Below are 19,008 nucleotides of genomic sequence, written 5' to 3' on the forward strand. Positions count from 1 at the left end.
CCTGGATTCTGATTTTAGTTCTCAGAGGCTGTTTAGCTAAGACAAATCTTACTTATTTTGCTAAACATCTGACAATATTATCTAAAATTCACAAATTTGTGTTATTAATAGCTATTGAACATTATCAAAAAATTTTTTTGCATGTTGATGCAGTCGCGTTATAAATTCACAGGCGCGGAAAGTTCTGACCATTAAGTGGTCGATCTGTTTGACATGAAGTTGTACTTCATTGTATTGTATGATTTAAAAACAAACAATTTGTGTGTCGACAAATAATGGGAAATCTCCGATCAGATGGAGATGTAGCAGATTCTTTTTAATTTAGTGGAATGGACTGCACAGCATTATATTGCGACAGTGCCACAAATCTTGTTGGTGCCAACAAAGAAGTAAAAGGACTTCATAACATAATTAAAATCCCCAAATTAAACTCTAGCCAATTATTTATCTCCCGAGAATATTGAATGGAAATTCATTTCACCTAGGGCACACAATTTTGGAGGCCTCTGGGAAGTTGCAAGTATCATTTTAAAATAGTTGTAGACAGTGAAACATGTGCCTTAACAGTGTGATTGAGCGACCTCTGTGTCTGTTAACAGGTAACGAACATGATTGCAGAATAAATAAGGAGAGGAATAAATGAATAATTTGAAATATATTTAATGGGCTGTATGCGGGAAAAAAATATAAAGGTAATATGAAAACGTTGGGCCAACATGGAGTTTTTAACAAATAAAATAAATAAATAAAAGAACATACTTTATGAATTTTAAGCTGGAAATTATCAGTGCCACTATTAAAAATGTTCACACATAGACCCACCGAAGTGCATTAAAACATTTGAGAATTTTTAAACGTATACAGTAACAGAAAAACCCAAAAACTTTATTTTAAATTAGAAAATTCTGCAATAATTTGGATTAATATATACTGATGAAACATTCAAAATGGAGTACATATGCTGTTGTTTCACAAGCATCCTGGAAACCTTTTTTCTATTCTCACTGATAAGTAGCTTGATATGGAATACAAATAATGTCCATTATTGAAAATTCCTAAAACATTTTCAGTATACCAACACTGCAATCTATTTCTTATATCGAAATAAAACTACATTTTGACATTAATGTGAAGTATGACACTGAACTCTCAGTTATGTGTCCATTGTAAATCGTTTTCATAAAAGAATATGTAAAAAACTCACAGCTTAGTCTTGAAATCAAGTTAGAAAATTAACGCTAGTTGATACTTGTAACAGTGTTTGCAGAAATTTTTCAGCTAAAGTAGCAAGACAAGAATAGTAAAGTCGACAAGTATAGAATAGTAAATGTAGCACATGATATCATAGTTACATAAGTTGATATGACCTCTGATGTCATTGCAAATTCAGTCTTCATTGATTTTTTTAAAGTTATTTTTTAAGTTACGGACTGTAATTTCATTTAGTTGTTTTAATTATGTATCTCTTATGACAAAAATTTTATGACTATAGTGCTGATTATCCATTGTTTAAACCAGGAGTTCCCAAACCGTATGCCTGCAGGCTATTTAACGGATGGGCGCTGTGCGATCACAATAAAAATGTTTCAGTTTCTATAAAAATTCCACATGAACGTTTTTTCATATTTCATGAAATAGAAATTACATCCAACATAGATACCAGGACAAAGCTAAATGCGATCGATCTCTTTTTTTTGGGGGGGGGGGCGCATGTATTATTAACCTATGTGCATGTATCAAATTGTGCTCAACACGAAGCAAAATGTGAGCAATCTCTCTCTGTGTTTTTTTTAATGTGCAACTCTATCCAACTATGAAATCACCTTAAAAAAAGTAAATGGTGCCTGCCATCCAACAGATATTGTAGAATGTGCTCTTAGCGACGAAAAGGGTGGGATCCCCCTGGTTTAAACATTCGTCTTTTAATTAATTCTCAGTTAATTTAGATTTTTTAAAAATTAATTTGTTCATATCTATTGTTAAGTGCATCCTCAATTTTTGATTTTTTTTTTGAGGTGGCAGTTTCTTTTTGTAATTATTATTATTTTTGCTTTATTTTAATTGCTAATGTATTTCAGTGAATTATCCATTCTGTTTGATTCACTTATCAGAAATTTATCATGGCAAGGAGAAGATTTTGCCTGTCACTGGCAAGTACCAAAGCATAAAGCTGGAGTTTCTAATACATTAAAAATAAATTGAGTATATGTAACCCACCCAGCATTACATTTTATTACATTTGACAAGTTTACACTTTAAGGACCGCTAGCAGTTCAACAGCATACGCACGTCCGACCGGCCGCTCAGCCGCAGATTCTTCATGTTCAAAATAACTGTCTAGACAATCTAATAAATTGTCTAAATAAAACTCTCCAGTACCATTTTTTTCGCTCAACGTGAACAGCAATTTTTTTAAAAACGGTGTTAAAATGTGGCAGTTTACGAAGCAATGCACTTTACGCAACTGAGCAATGTACCTCAATACCAATAATAAAATGCAGATGATATAGCAAATAACATCTGTTTATCACAATGGCTACCGAGATTGATAGGCTATTTTTAGGTAGTCTCGAGAAAAAAGCGATTAATAGGCTATCGGTCGATAGGTGTTGGCGAAAAAAAGCTGATTAATAGGCTGTCGATCGGCAGGCCTTGCCTAAAAAAGCCGATTAATAGGCGATTGATCGGTAGGTGTTGGGGATGAAAAGCCGATTAATAGGCTACCGGTTGGTAATGTGTTAATGAGTAAGTTATTATAAATATTACAACAAACATGTTAATGTAATTATACGTTTGCAATATATTTTTGAATCTCTCATGTTATTCAGTAAGTATGGTACTATCAAAATTGTATGAATATAAAAATATTACTCATGTGCACAGCTTTTAAAAGTTGCAGGGTCAACGGTTTGTTTGAAGGACAGAAACCATAAATCAATCTCGGCTCCCTGATGAAGCTAAAAATTTCCGAGAGAAAGCACAGGCAAAGAAATGGAGATGCAGAGGAAAGAACTGGCTAGTTCACTTGCCAAGTGGACTAGCACAAACAGTGATCATTGGGGAGACTCCACTGTTTTGATATTCTTTCAAGTAAGCATAAGTATGTGGCATAAGTGTAGTTTCACTTCATTGCACCTATTGTGCTCCCTAGCGTACATTCGTTCCTTAAAGCTTAAAAATAATTTTGTCATAATATTTTTAAATCGTAATAATTTATCTCCATTTAAGTTTAGTTTCGGCAAAGTATATGAATCTGATGTAAAATATTTATAGAAAACTAGTTATAAAATTATAATATTTTATGACAATAATTGTAGGAGAGGATGAAAGTTACTTTTTTTGCCTTCATAAATGCATATGATGTGAATATGATTCATTTTGAATAAGAAATTCCTCCACAAAGGCATCCCTTCCCTTGGGCAGATGGCTCTAGCGTGATTTGCCATATATACACTGGTGTGCAAAAATTAAGGAGGAGACGGTTTTTTCAATATAACTTTGTACAAAAGCTTTCCAAATCAACACATTTAATACCGTAAGATCCCCAATACGTAAGGACATGAGTAATGTAAGCAACACTTACTAAAAGATAAATCAGAGGGATAAAAGGAAGCTTTATTGAAAAAGTAGCATGGAGTGCAATGCGACTGAAGGCCGAAACATCCCTGTGATGTGTGTCCAGCAAGAAACATGCGGTCTTTAATAGGAGATATAATCTCCCCTGACTGCTAGGCAGGTTTCACAGCGTCTGTCCATGCTGAGAATGAGAGTGTCAATGAGTTGTTGAGGCATTGCTGTCCATTCGTCTTGCAGCGCCAATCGAAGCTCCGGAATCGTTACTGGTGGTAAGGTACGAGCTGCCAAGCGTCTGCCTAGAAAATCCCATACATGCTCGATGGAATTGAGATCCGGAGATCGTGCCGCCCAATCCATACGTTCAATATCCTCACTCTCTAAGAGCTGTTCGGCAGCTACTGTGCGATGACATGGTGCATTGTTGTCCATGAAAAGGAACTGCAGACCCATAGTGCCTCTAAAAAGACGCACATATGGAAGAAGAATCTTGTTACAATAATGGGTCCCGTTGACTCAACCTGCGTCGAAGATGTGAAGGTCTGTCTGTACAACTACCAAGCATGATGCCTCCCCAAACGAGAACACCGCCACCTCCATACCTGTCCGTTTCAATGATGTTCGAGGGATTATTGCGGCTTCCCCGCTCTCCCCAGATGAGTATGCGATGAGAATCGCTACTCAGACTGAATCTGCTCTCATCTGTAAAGAGTACTCGTCCCCATTAATTGTCTCTCCAATTCCGGTGTTCCCGGCACCACAGAGAACGCCTTCTCCGATGGGCAGGCGTTAGAGGTACACACCGTACAGGGCGTCGTGCAAACAGACCACCACCGTGCAGTCTTCTGGCCACGGTAAAACGCGATATCGGTCGTCCAGTCGCCTGTGTCTAGCGATTTCTCCCACTGTCTGCCGCCTAATTCTTCTGGCCTGTAAGGCAATATACCGGTCATCTGCGGGTGTGGTTCCTCGTGGACGACTACTACTAAACCCCCGGATAGCTGTTCCTGTAGTTTGAAATTGTCTCCAAAGTCGTGAAACGATGCTGTGAGCAATTCCAAACTCTGCAGCCACACTTGTCACACTGCAGCCTTCCTCCAACTTCCCAATGATTCGACCTCGGGTAAAGCATCCAGACGTCGTCTAACAGATTGATTATTCGCCATTTCTCGCTGAGGCAGCAACTCGGTGTGATTTTAACTGCTATATGGCGTGCAATCTCTTTGCCAGAAATACTGATCTTACACCGACAACATGCTTTATACTACTCAGACACTCTCCCATTACATCTACCTGCATATCTGCGCATGTGCTACCGTACATCACCTTACTTAATCTCCTGATTGGTGTTTCTGTCCGCTCTGCCTCTTCTTTCAGCTGATATGCTAATTTTTCGACTTGGTCCTTAATTTTTTCACACCAGTGTAAATAAACTTCCCATTTACAGTAATATATCATCAGCCAGCATCCTCTGCTTTTTAAATCGTAAATTTCAGGGGTTCCCAAATTGTGCACCGTGGTGCCCATAGACGTATCATAGAGTCGTATTTAATGAAGTGTTGTTATTTGCTATGAATAAGCAGGTTGTAAAGCACAAATCTTGTACAACACTTCGTCGAACATGACTAGGGCGGTGTGACAAAACAACTAAACCTATAAGTGCGCTAGCGGTTGAAAAAATAAGGGAACCCCTGGTTTATTTGCATGTTAGTCCAATACATCAGATTATTATTTAATTTTTAAGTGCAGCTGGAACGAAAGTTTTCAAATTTGAATGTCTGAAAACTTAACCGTTTGAGTCCGGCGAAGCGCTATTGCACTTCACTTGTCATATGCCAAAAATACGGCGCAGCGCGATAGTTTATTTTCAACAAGTCGTTTCTACATTTTTATATGCATATTGTTTTTGTTCATATTTTTGAGGATGAATGCTAGGGCATAATAAAGGTTTAAAAGAGCGTTTCTTAACTAATGGAAAAGTACTTTTTGAATTAAATTTGGAATGAAAAGGAATAATTTTGTTGAATATTGTGCAGGAGCTATATAAAACTCTTAACTGATATTTAATTTTTATATAAAGAGAATAATTTTATAAAATTTGTAAACCATTCATTTTAATTAGTTGTAAAATTTCTTCATTTAATGCTTAAGAAAATGTTGATTTTTTGTTTTGGGGGAAAAAAAAATTATTGCAGTATTCTAATTCCTGCACTGATAACAATGCTTGATGTTTTATCTTTTGACACATGTGAAATGTGAGAAACTGGTGGCATTGTGAATATTAAAAAATTTCTTTTCTACTCTGCTAGTATTTAAAAGATTATCTAGGAACAAAGTTGTTAAACTAGGATAAATGAAAATATAGAACTAACTATAAAATCGTTAAATGAAATCATTAAACACTAATCTATCCATGGTCAGAGGTTTTGTTATTATTAACCTAGGTTTACACATAATATGTGAGCAATGAATGATAAACGATAATGATACACATATTAATGCATATATATGAACTAAAATCATTAAATGAAATAAAAATAAACATCATGATTAGATATTTTGGATATCCATGGATATCTATCCATTGTTAGATATTTTGTAATTATATTAACTTAGGTTTACACATAACTTCGGGTAACAACATTTGTTTTTTTATTTTTGTTTAAAAGTTCAGCAAATTGGGCTAATTGAAAGTTCTTCTGATTTGTATTTGAGAACAAAATTACTTTGCAAGACATTTTTATGGGAATTCGAAAGAAATGTAAGGCGTATTAAAAATAACTGGGAAAGAGAAAACTCTTGGATTTTTCGATATCCGCTTAAACCTAGTAACCGCAAGTAAATTTACTATTGTATACAAAAACAAATGCAACCAAAAAAGTAATTAACCAAATAAAAATAAATTTTATTCAATTCGTTTATTTTATTATATCTGGTTAAAAATGCAATTTATTCAAATAAATTAAAGCATTAAGCAGCTATTAAAGTGACATAGAAATTTACGCGATGTTTCCAAAAATATCCAGAGCTATAAATTTGCTGTGTTTGGAAATGACTAATTTGAAGCCAGGAAGTTTCCACTCTAAACAATTTCTATATAACTTCCAAGACTACCTTTCGTAAGTACTTTATATACAAAATATTCAAAAAAATTTCATCATTAACATTAAATTATTTAAAGAACATACATTTCTGATCTCGGATTTCAAATTTAAAATTTCACAATATCGTATGAGGGTGGACACAGTGCTTGGTCTTACCTGATCTAGCCAGATATGGCTGTTTTGATATCTTGAAATAGCCAGGACTCCGGCCTAGCGGCAGGCAGCAGAACTGTTCCAATCAACAAGTATTTCGCATCTTTTTAACTGTTTCCCAAATGAAAAGAAAAAAAAAATCTGAAAGGGCTTAGATTTTAACGGTCGCCTAGTGGGTATGGTAAGTTTTTTTACGCTGTTGCTGACCTTGAATTCTACCAGGTCTACTCATTTCTGCTAATACATTTCTTTTTGTCTTTTTATCTTTATTATTAAGCCTCATTTTCTTCATACTTATGCCATATACAGTTCAACAGCAAAATTAGTTTTGTTGTTTCACAGCAACTAGAAAAAAGTAAAATAATAATAGTAATATTTTTGTCTTATTAATCGGCAATAGATGGCAGCACTGGATAAAACCTATAGTTCTTAACTGATTTATTCGAGTAATCTTTGAAAGTAGAAAATATGTCAAAAATATTTTTTTGTTCAGCAAATCATTCTGTTAATATGTGCCAGCAATTATCTGTCTCAAATTATATAATCTTCTGTGCTGGGAATAAGAATATTTTGTTCTTTATACTGCATCATTTTATAGCAGCAACAACAAAAAAATTTTCTTTCAGTTACTGAAACTTTTAAATTGGGAAAAAATTTTTTTAACTCCCTAAAACCTCCCAATTTTAAAAGACACAAATAGGTATTTATAACCTTCAAAAGTAATAGAATAGTTTGTGAACAGAAAAAAAAATTTCGCGTAAATTAACCTTCAACTGCTGTGAATGGTTTCGGAGACCGCTGAGGATTTTCTAACCGTCTTCTCCACCCCTAAAAACGGAGAATGGTCCCTGTCCTTCCTCCTACCTTCTCAAACCCATCCCACAAGGTCACATATCAAGTTTTACACTTCTAGCTTTATTATGGTTTCAGTTACTACGTTTTTTACTTTTTAAGTTGTCTGAGAGGCCCCTCACAGCAGATGTGTACGAGTTTTAGTGGACTATAGATGTTATTTATCGAATGCTTGTTTTTCGTAAAAGAGATAAATATGCCTTCAAATTTTACAAGAAAAAGTCCCGTATATCTCACACAAAAAGAAATTGAATATCTTGTCAACAATATTTTTTATGTAATATACTCTGATTCTGAAGAATGATGTAGTCTTCACAGTGAAAGCAAAAGTGAATCTGAGCTTTCTGCAGATGAATGTCATAATTTTTCTAATGACTGTGAACAAAGTGATAATTTTTATGGAAAATCACTTCAAATGGTGCAAAAAATGACTAAATTGGGCAGTACGAACACCAAAGCATAACACAATAATTCACCTCCTTGATCAGAAACCTCTTGCAAAAATAGGCTCTAGAGCAGAGCCCGAAAATACTTGGATTTATGTTCATGCATAATGTTCTAGTCATATGCTGACACTACAAAAGTGAAAAGAAAAAATTTTATGCTCTTATTAGCTAATTATTAATCTGCATCTGAGAGTTGGGATAATTTTCTCTTTTTTGCCAAGGGAACTGAAAATAACAATTAGAAGAATCCTTGGAAATTAAGAGGATAGATTTATCAAATCTCCCCCCCCCCCCAATTATCTGTGCCCACCTTGTAAGAAGAGGAAACCAGCATACCAAATGTTTAGAATGCAAGGAATCAGTGTGTCTTAAGTGCTCTCAAAATATGTGTTTTGACTGTGTATCAACTTGTAAGTCATCCTTGTAAACAAAGATATACTAATCTATTATTTATTAATAACTAAATTCATTCCTTCATAACTATGGTTTAATTGACAGTAATGCTTAATAAAATCACATATTTTCATGCATGTTTAATAAAATCTTAGTTCTTTACAGCTCTGTTCCTCAAAACGAAGAAAATAGTCATTTTTTATATGGATTTAACTGCGTAAAATTTAATGATTTATGTTTAAAATTATTGATTAAATGAATGTTTATTGATTTAAATGAATTAGAATTCTATAACTAGGCATAAAGTGTCTATAACATTCCTTAAAAAGGCTTAAAATTGTCTATAACATTCCTTAAAAAGTCATAAAAGTATGTATTTTTACGCGTTTCTTTAAAGCGGTCTGTGAGATCACTCACAGTAATTATGCCAAGAAAATTGTCACAGTGTTTCAAAATTAATTTTAAAAGGCTTTTAGTCGATATTGAAAAATTCCAAATCAACTTGTTCTTTTTTTTTTTTTTTTTTAAATTATAAATTAAAGTATGACACAACGTATTTTTTTCCCTCTAAAATACATAATGCAATAAACGTATGTGCTTTTTGAGAAACAAAAATCTACGAAGCTTGCTCTTAATAAATTACACTAAAGTAAATTTAAAAAAAAAAAAAAAAAAAAAAAAAAAAAAAAAAAAAAATCAAGCCTCTAACTTGATTTACACAACAAAATTCTTGATTTGGGGCTCTAATACAAGAGCCCAAATTTCATTATAGAAATGTTCTAATATTAATGTAGTAAACTTGCCACTCTAATACAAGAGCTCAAATTTTATAATAGAAGTATTCTAATATTAATGTAAGAAATTTGAGACTCTAATACAAGATCTCATTTCATAGTAGAAATATTCTAATATTAACGTAATAAATTTGCCAGTCTAATACAAGAGCTTAAATTTCATAATAGAAATATTCTAACATTAACGTAGTAAGTTTGCTACTCTAAATAGAAGAGCTCAAATTTTAAAAGAACATCGTAATCAGGCTAAGTGTTTTGATGCTTTAATCTAAAAGCTTGAACTTAGAATATGATAAGATGAAACATTTTCATATAAAATGGCACAGTATTCATAAAAACTTATACTCACACATACTGTATTTTTTTTTTTTTTTTTTGTTTTTAAATAAAACTGGTTTCACCTTTCTATCCCAGTGACTATTATACGTATGTAATGAATTTTTAGAGAAATCTCTCCATTTTTAAGGGAGCATAATTCAAGCAAAACTTTCATTTATTTCTTCAAATGATGATCTTATAGGTCCTAGATTCATGATCTCACATCACCAAAAGGTTCGCCTCATACCAAAGACGAAAGTTGGCAAGGTGAGCCAAATTTCGTCTTTGGTATCTAAAAACCTCCATGGTATTCCAGCAACATATTTTACTTTTCTGAAACAGTTTTGTTGACAGCTTTTTTTCACTTTCATTTGTATTTTATTTGGAAAATTTTCACAATGATTAATATGAATACTAAACTTGATGGCTAACAGGGTAACCTTAACATGCTGGTAAATTAACCATGCTGGTAAATTAACCATTCTGCCTGATTATTAACATACATACTTACAGATATCCAGTTCATTCCTGGTGATTTATAACTGAAATTTAACTATAAATTTGGACAAGGCCTAACTAAACAAAGGTGAGGCTACTTTGCCTGCAGTTAAAACTTCAATATAAGTGCTAGCATAGTTACTACTTAAAGACTGTGAATGGACCTAGCCCAGATGTTCACCCCTCCCCCAAAGATTAGAGAGAAATATAACCAAAATTAACCAAAATGTACAGTGACGTTGCGCAGGGAAAGGAAAGACAAGTTTTTTAGTAACAGGAATAAGAAGGCTAGAAAATATTTTTGACCTTGTCAGGCGTATGAAATCACCCAAGACTGCTCTTTGCAAGGTTTCAGGATATGTTTAAAAGGGGTGCTTTCTTAGAAGACCCTATAGCATGAAAACTAATTAATTAATATGTCTACAAAAACTTTAATAAGTCTACTTTAATATCACATCTTCCTGTAACTTTTTGCCCAAATGTGTAGCTACTAGATCATTTATACTTTCTTGAACAGTGGTTGGTTACACATGTGAGAACACAGTAAACAACCACCACTGTGAAATATGCTGCATTCATGAAAGTCGGATACAGCAGGACTCGCCCACCTTGTTGCCTAAAAGATGTCCAAGAGCTCGTATGCTGACTGTTCTCTTGACCGTAATGAATTACTTCGGCTAAATAAGATTATGTAAGGTAAGCGCATTTTATGTATTTAGTCTATATATTTAGTGTTGGCAAGAAGTACCGACTTCCTGGTAGTGTTGGCAGTATTACTTATCTTTAGATATTGAAAAGAGTTTTTTTTTGGGGGGGGAGGCATTAGAGACGAATAATTTTCTTTGCAAAGATCTGAAGTATAACCTTCCATCCATTGCTTCTTTAAAAGTGCCATTTTGCATAAGAATAAAACTGCCAAGTAGTAGATGATTATTTATATCTTTAAAAATATAACCAGTGAAATAAAGAACTTCCCAGCAGATGGCATTTTTTTATAGCAAAGCAAAATCGTGTAAAATATGTGCAAAAAGCCTCTGTATTCTTGCGCACAAACACATTGGTTGTATGATGATAATATATTTATATGATAAAAATTCTGCTTGAAATGGTAACTTGCATATATACATGTTGTTAGTGAAATCAATTATTAGTTACACCATATATCTTTCATTTACAGAGATATTAACAATATTTTTTAAATAATCCAAAGATTTTTCTAATGTAAAGCTATGCTTTAATTTTATATTGTTTTCCATGTTAATGCACCTTGAAAGATTAAATAGTTAAAAATAAAATAAACTTAAAAAATTAAACAAATATTTACCATGCACGCATATTTTTGAATTGAAAAAATGTTATTGTATTTATTACATATTATAGTTTATCCTTTGTTTGTGGAATTATTAATGACTTGAGAAAAAGAACACAACTCATTTATTTTTCATCAATTCAAGTTACCAGTTGTTGCTGAGCAACAATCCTATGTTGTCATCTTACAAAAATTAAAACATACAGAAATTTAAAGATAATATGAAGAGGAAACATAAGAGGATGTTAGAGTGTATATCTTAATTGCTTAACTTAAAGCACAACCTGGAAATAAAATTTACCACAAAATCTAATCCTCAAACACTGCATCTGTGTCAGGCCTTAGACTTCATGTCAATTTAAGGAAACCACTTTACTGTATACTTAAAAGAATGAACCTTAATTATTTCAAAAATTTTATATCTGCCAATTTTCTCAAACTTGATTTGGAGAAAACATACATTCAAATAAAAGAGCATCTTGATGCTAGAAATTAACATCAGAGCATCTTAATGGAATCTTCATATCCTGCAGTATGATGTATTGGAAATCTGTATAGTTAATATTGAGAGAACTACTATGGATGGCATCACAAGTACTATCATTGTTGCAGCAGAAGGGAACTCAATTCTGAAGTAAGAATGAGGAGAAATTGGTTATACGGATTACTCGTATTTTCTGTTTGGCACCTCATATGATTTAGTTTGCCTGAATTTAATTCTTGTCATTAACTTCCATTTCCTTGATTTGCATTATCGGAGGAATCATTTATTTATTGTAGTAGCAGCTTCGCTGCCAGCCTTCGTCTGGCTTTTAAATGTACCGGAAAAATGGCTGAAGGAAAGACCAAATGTTAAATTTAAAAACTGCGTAAATTTTACTCTGCAGAACAACTTCATAAAATAAAGTTATTACGTATAACAAAATTACAATGAAATAAGCAATATCCCTTAATACAAATATTAATTATCCTAATAAATAAATTAACCAACTTCCCTTTGCAAAATCTTAAGAAATTTTTTCCCTAAAAAAAAATCACTCAACACTTTTCAATATCTTAAAAACAGTGAAATGAGTTAAATAACATTGAAGAATACAAAAACCAAAAAATTCTGAAAAGCAAAGTATAATTAATGATATCTTATATTTTTAAGAAAAAAAAAATCACAATGAAATAAGCTATATCTCTTAATACAAATATTATTTATCCTAATAAAAAATTAACCAACTTTCTGTTGAAGAAAAAAAATCACGCAAAACTTTTCAATATCAACTTTTCAAACAATGAAATAAGCAAAAAATAACATGAAAGCAACTCAAAAAAACATAAAATTCCACGCAAAATTTTACTCTACAGACCTAAAAAATATTATATATCAAAAGTCGTTAATCCGGACTCGGCGGGACTTCGGCGATTCCGGATTATCGATTTTTCCGGATTATAGATCATCAGTTTAATCTGGTAAGATGGCATGCAGAAATTCTAAAATTAAAAATATGAAACCGTAATTTATGAAATAAAGAACAATTATGATCTAAAGGGTATCAAAATTTAGAAAAAGAAAAGCTTAATATTTATTTGTTTACTTTATTAAACATTTCTTTCAATGTAAGTTGTTTAAGTTGCTTCGTTTTATGTGATAATATTTTCTCTTTAATTCTATAAACAGACATAATTTCTTGTTCAGTTACAAAGTTCCGCTGTTCAAGTCCCGTTAATTGCTGTGCCGAGAATACCGACTAACTTGTCAATCGAAATTTTTTCGTTTTCACTAACCTCTCTGTCACATTCTTCATGTCTTTATCCATTTTTTGCAGCAATTCCACTTTTTGTTTGTTGGACATCGAAACATACTTTCGTTTTGTAGATCCTTTGGAAGTTCCAGCATCGGAAATTCTATTTGACATAATCGAAAGTTCAAGTTTACTTTTATAAAATTGCTCCTACAGTCTGCAAGAAATAATAAGCGGGATCCAATTCGAAGATTAAGGAACAACATAATCATTAACATTAATTGAAATAGATAATTAGATATTTTTAGCTTACACCGTCCGTTATACATTAAACGTGCAGGCGAAAACGTATTCTGCACTTGCGCACACGCATATGCGCAGTAGTCAAGGTCTTACGCTTATGCGTAAAACGCCTGTGCGCATGTGCCAACGCGGCGCATGCGCAGAAAGTTTTTAGCTTTGAGGTCCGGATTATAGATCATTCCGGATTATGGGTGTCCGAATTAACGATTTTTGACATATATATATATATAACAATAAAATATTCCAATCTCTTAAAAACAGTGACATAAGAAATAAGATGAAAAATTGTTGCCAAACCCATATTTCTAAAAGAATAAAACTACTCAAAATGATGTGATTTCATCAAAAATCTATCAACAACAATAAGACAGGAAAATTGTTGCCAAAATCACATTTTTAAGGATGTGAGATTAGAGAAGTGTACTTGGAAGCTTCATTTAAAAAAATTTTAAAAAGACAAAATATTATCATTTTTCCAAAATTATTTTTGTAAAAGCAGTCGCAAAGATGAAAGCTTAACATGTCCAAAAATCAAAGAAAAATAAGCTGTAATTTTTTTAAAATAAACTTTTTTAGAAAAAATCCTGTTAAAAATGTGTTTTTGTTAAATAAATTCGTATTTAATTGATTTATTGAAACACGAAATTTATTTTAGGTTCGTAAAATAGCTAAGTGCCTACATTTCATGACGATGTGAAAATGGAGTGTGTAGAGTAAAATCTCGCTTTCCTAAAGCCCATTATGTCTCAAAATGATGCGATTTTCGTCACAAAACATAAAATAAAAAAAATTCGAATTTGAATTTCGAAAAAATCGCTTCGAGGTGCACTGGCTCTTGTCTAGATGCACCTTTGTACCAAATTTTGTAGCCGTGGGTCTATTAGCATACGTGCAGCTCGAACTAAAGACACACACACACACAGAGACAGACTCTTTCTTTCATTATATTGTTGCGTGCGTACGGGTTCGTTATGAAATGAATGCACATGTCCGATGAAAAATGAACAAAAATTTATTATTATCACAACAAAAATGCTTAAATTTTCTCAAATTATCACGCAGTATTACAATATCTCACAGTAGTTTTCTTTTAACTACTCAAATGTCCAATAGAACGTAATTCAAAACAGCTAAAGAACGCTAATCCGCGAATTCGCTACAATCAACAACAGTAGTTTTCTAAACAACAACAAACTAAGCAACTACTACGAACTGAGATGTTTTCCTCCTTTTATAAGATTTTAAAATCACGCGCTAGAATTTTCCAGTACTTTCTCGAAATCAAAAAGAGATATTTATTTATTTAACGCACGCGCTCTTGTATTTTTAATTTTTCCGGCTTAGCTTTCTTTTAATATTCGTCACGCGCTGCACTGCGCGAGAAATAAAACCATTTAATTTATAATTGAACTAACATTAGCTTTTTAAATACCAAATTCGTAACACTGCCCCCTTCCCAAGGACTGCACGTCCCGGGCAGTACAATCTCTGGACAGGAAGCTAAACTTACAACTGTGGCATAAATGCATTAATAAGCATTACATTATAATAATAAACAACATGAACAATAAATGCAATACATAAAACAAATCAAATGCTATCAAATACGAATCAAATACACATTTAAAAACAAAATGGACCATGGTCTTATACTATTTACAATTATTTACATTACGTACTATGGCCATAGTAATAAGCTAACCTGTCGTAAGAGTTCGAAGACTCACGGATCCGAACCACGACGTCATTCGTGTTCAGCACTGTATATGGACCATCCGAAGGTGACTGTAATTTAGGACTCAGTCCTTTTCGTTGAATTGGGTTCCACAACCACACCTTGTCTCCTTTGTTTGATCTCTGTCTAGTAGCTCTTGTGTCTCATCTGATCTTCATTTTCTCCGTCGCCAAGTTGACTCGCTTTCGTGCAGAACGGTGCATCCCCTCAAACCGGGCCTGGGCATCCTGGATGTGTTCCTCAGGCGATGAAGGCGCATCTGTAGGGCGACTAAACAGGCGGTCACAAGGCAGACGAAGGTCTCGACCAAAGAGCTTCTGGGATGGAGAATAGCTGGTAGTCTTGAGTTTCTTTTCGACCCTGGTATGATTTCGGCAGCTTCCCGAGCTCGATCTTTCGGACAAGGCGTCGACATTTCCAGGCGAGGATCCCTTTTGAGGATGGATAGTCATGCCATCAGATGCTGAAAGCAGCTTATTGTTTTTGAAATCTAAGGAAAAATTGTATTTCCTTAAAAAGTCCAATCCGAGTATGCATGGATCTGTAATATCCGCCACATATGCCGTGTGATGGTAGGCGGCACTTCCAAACGTGATGTTTACGTTTAACTTCCCAGTTATGTCGATCTTGTCACCAGACGCAGTCTGAAGGGTAACACAGGATGGCGTCCAAATAAGTTTATCTTTAAACTGTTCAGCTAAACCTTTCCTAATGATGGTAACATTAGCTCCTGTGTCAATGATCATATTGCAAGGAACTCCATCGATATTCCCATTGATGGACAGTCCGTTATTGTTGCCACTCACTATAGAGATCTTAAGCGCTTTAAAACAGGGTTTTTCATTATCTGGCAACCTCCGTTCCTTGATATGGTCATTAATTTGTTTCCTGCGTCGTTGCTCAGAAATTGTCTCAATTTTCGTACCCTGGGGTGTTCTGCAATTCTTTCGTACGTGGCCTTCAGCTCCACAGTTCCAGCACTTTGGTTTCTTGTCAGTCCTTTTCCTTCCCGTGGCATTTAATTGTCTGTTTAAATCGTATGCCTTATTTTCCGTGCTCTGGGGAGTTCTGCAGTTCCTTCGTAGGTGGCCTTCAACACCGCAATTCCAGCACTTTAGGGTCGGTTTTGTTTCACCACTATTCCGTCTTAAAGCATTCACTGGTCTTGTCAACTCATCTGTTTTATTATCCATGCCCTGGGGTGTTCTGCAATGCCGTCGTAGGTGACCTTCAGAACCACATCTCCAGCATCTTACAGCCATTTTGTTCTCACTGCTACTCCGTATCAAAGCATCGACTTGTCTGGATAAATCATCTAAACGAGCCATCAATTGGTCCCCTGGGTCGTGGACTCGCACAGCTCTGACTGGGTAGCTATCCCTAAGAGTTGCTTGCTGGGCTGCCTCAAATTTCATGGCATACACTAAAGCGCTTTTCAGATCTTTAACATCCGCCATTCGCAGTGCTTTCTGTATTTCAGGGTCCCAGATGCCATCGATGAAATATTGCAGGGACAGGATTTCCCTTGTTTCTGTCGGGCACTCCGATAAGGCGTGATGTGACAGCCTTTCAACATCCGTGGCGAGCTCCTGAAGCGTTTCGGTGAGCTTCTGTTGACGAGATTTTAATTGGAGCCTGCTGTAGTCTTTTAAACATTTCTCGCCAAAGTGCAGCTCCAATGCGCCGGATAGAGCTTCGAAGTCAAGTCTTTGGTTTTCGGGAAGCGTCTGCAGTATATCCGCTGCGTCTGCTCGCAGAGAAGCAGCGAGATGACAGGCCTTAGCTTGGGAATCCCATCCATTCGCATCCGCAACTATAGAAAATTGGGTCTTATACACTTGCCAGGATGTCTTCCCATCATATGTGGATAGCTTCAGAGGTGGACGAGCAGGCATCAGTAAGAATTTAAAATCATCATTCTTGCTCCCTGCCGTCGCTACGAATTTCTTTAACGTTTCCATTTCTTTGGCAACTTCAGAAACTCTCTCATCAATTTGTTGTTCGATTTGGTGTTGGACGGCACAAACTCTTCCTTCAATTCGTTCCTCCACAGCAGAAACTCTCCCTTCTATATGTTCTTTTACAGAAGAAACTCTTTCTTCTATTTCTTCTTTCACCGAAGAAACTCTTTCTTCAATTAGTCCAACTTTATTTTCAACTGTGTCGATTCTGCCTTCCATAGCTTCAAATTTATTTTCTATTATGCAGGTAATCTCTCTTTTCATTTCTTCTTGACCTGTTTCAATCTTTTCTTGACCAGCTTGAACGGCTTTCATTTCGTCCTTAACAGAGTTGACGGCCCCTTCCATCTTTCCTTGGCTATTTTCATCTCTTCTTTCATTTCTTCTTTAAACGAGGCAAAGGCTGTTATCAATTGCCTTAACTGCTCTTCCATCGCTCTTGTTATTGGCATTCAAACCCCACTCCTGACACCAAAAATTGTTGCGTGCGTACGGGTTCGTTATGAAATGAATGCACAAGTCCGATGAAAAATGAACAAAAATTTATTATTATCACAACAAAAATGCTTAAATTTTTTCAAATTATCACGCAGTATTACAATATCTCACAGTAGTTTTCTTTTAACTACTCAAATGTCCAATAGAACGTAATTCAAAACAGCTAAAGAACGCTAATCCGCGAATTCGCTACAATCAACAACAGTAGTTTTCTAAACAACAACAAACTAAGCAACTACTACGAACTGAGATGTTTTCCTCCTTTTATAAGATTTTAAAATCACGCGCTAGAATTTTCCAGTACTTTCTCGAAATCAAAAAGAGATATTTATTTATTTAACGCACGCGCTCTTGTATTTTTAATTTTTCCGGCTTAGCTTTCTTTTAATATTCGTCACGCGCTGCACTGCGCGAGAAATAAAACCATTTAATTTATAATTGAACTAACATTAGCTTTTTAAATACCAAATTCGTAACACTATGTAGAAATTATATCTCGCTTTGCCATAGGCCAGTATGTTTGAAGTTCATTGGAAGTCATACAGCATGCACAGTAAAACTCTTGCATAATAATTTTCAGACATCAATAAACTTTTATTGATTTTAATTTGAACGCCTTTAGAAACATTAATAGATTTCCAAGATGGTGACATATGAGGAGAAGACAAAAGCGTGCCATAATGACATTCATCATACCTAACCTTCACAGAAGAATATCTCCACAATGTAGCTCCAATGTTTCTCTTAGAGACCCAGTGTTGAACACACTGCTGTTCTGCTCGCGCAGGGGCAGTACCTTGGATCAGCCTGGCTGCCATCTGGGGTTATGGAATACTGTCTAGAGCAGCGTTTCTTAAACTGTGGGTCGCCAAAAAATTTAGCAGTTTTGATATTTCTTTAACTTATAACAATCTTAAAATTACCAAATATTTTTACACAATGTATCTGAAAAAGGTAAAGATAAGACAATACAGACAAAGGAAAAAAAAAAGTGTTGATGCATTCTTTTTATAACAGAAACGTTCATTTTACTTTGCATGTGACGCTGTCATTTCGTCTGTTACTTGTTTAAAATTTTCATATTGTTCTATATCTTAAAATTAGAAATTGAAGTTAATGACCCAAAACTGCAATATTATAATACAGCACAACTGAAAAAATTGACAGTTTCACACACGCGTGTGTCGGATTTGCGCAATGCTTATGGGGTCCCAGAACATTTCCGTAAATATTATGGGGGTCGCGAAAGAATCTCGTTGATAAAAGGGGTCGCGACCGATTTTCTGTAAAAATATAGCCAATTAACTATTTAGCCTGACTGCACAAAGAAAAGCTGCG

At 34.4% G+C, this 19,008-nt stretch overlaps 2 protein-coding genes across 6 annotated transcripts in view; one reads left to right on the forward strand and one right to left on the reverse strand.

The window, feature by feature from the left end:
- The window catches only part of LOC146996638 (fasciclin-1-like), a 51,921-nt gene that overhangs the window by 9,007 nt on the left and 23,906 nt on the right, over positions 1 to 19,008 (forward strand). Inside the window, exons 2-3 of one of the 5 annotated variants that reach the window (XR_015041529.1) lie at positions 2,894 to 3,090; positions 10,649 to 10,827. Coding sequence is in view for 3 of the 5 variants with exons in the window: in XM_085817982.1 (XP_085674108.1) it covers positions 2,992 to 3,100 (109 nt within the window). In the remaining 2 variants the exon portion in view is untranslated. Of the gene's footprint in view, positions 1 to 182; positions 3,101 to 10,648; positions 10,828 to 19,008 lie in introns of those variants that run through there. The other 4 variants (XR_015041528.1, XM_085817982.1, XM_085817980.1 and 1 more) reach the window with 4 other exon arrangements.
- On the reverse strand, positions 11,549 to 16,936 carry LOC146996639 (uncharacterized). The gene is made up of 2 exons (XM_085817979.1): positions 15,179 to 16,936; positions 11,549 to 12,273 (listed from the first exon to the last, which is right to left on the reverse strand). The coding sequence occupies exon 1, from the start codon at positions 16,666 to 16,668 to the stop codon at positions 15,355 to 15,357; it is 1,314 nt and encodes a 437-aa protein (XP_085674105.1). The 5' UTR covers positions 16,669 to 16,936; the 3' UTR covers positions 11,549 to 12,273; positions 15,179 to 15,354.

Source organism: Stegodyphus dumicola, chromosome 6, assembly GCF_044657685.1.
Source record: "Stegodyphus dumicola isolate Sdum_Otavi_A_Nest chromosome 6, ASM4465768v1".
In the NCBI taxonomy this organism is placed as follows: Eukaryota; Metazoa; Arthropoda; class Arachnida; order Araneae; family Eresidae; genus Stegodyphus; species Stegodyphus dumicola.

Excerpts from the sequence above, each read along its gene's own strand:
- LOC146996639 (XM_085817979.1), bottom strand. The coding sequence starts at position 16,668 with ATGGCGGATGTTAAAGATCTGAAAAGCGCTTTAGTGTATGCCATGAAA.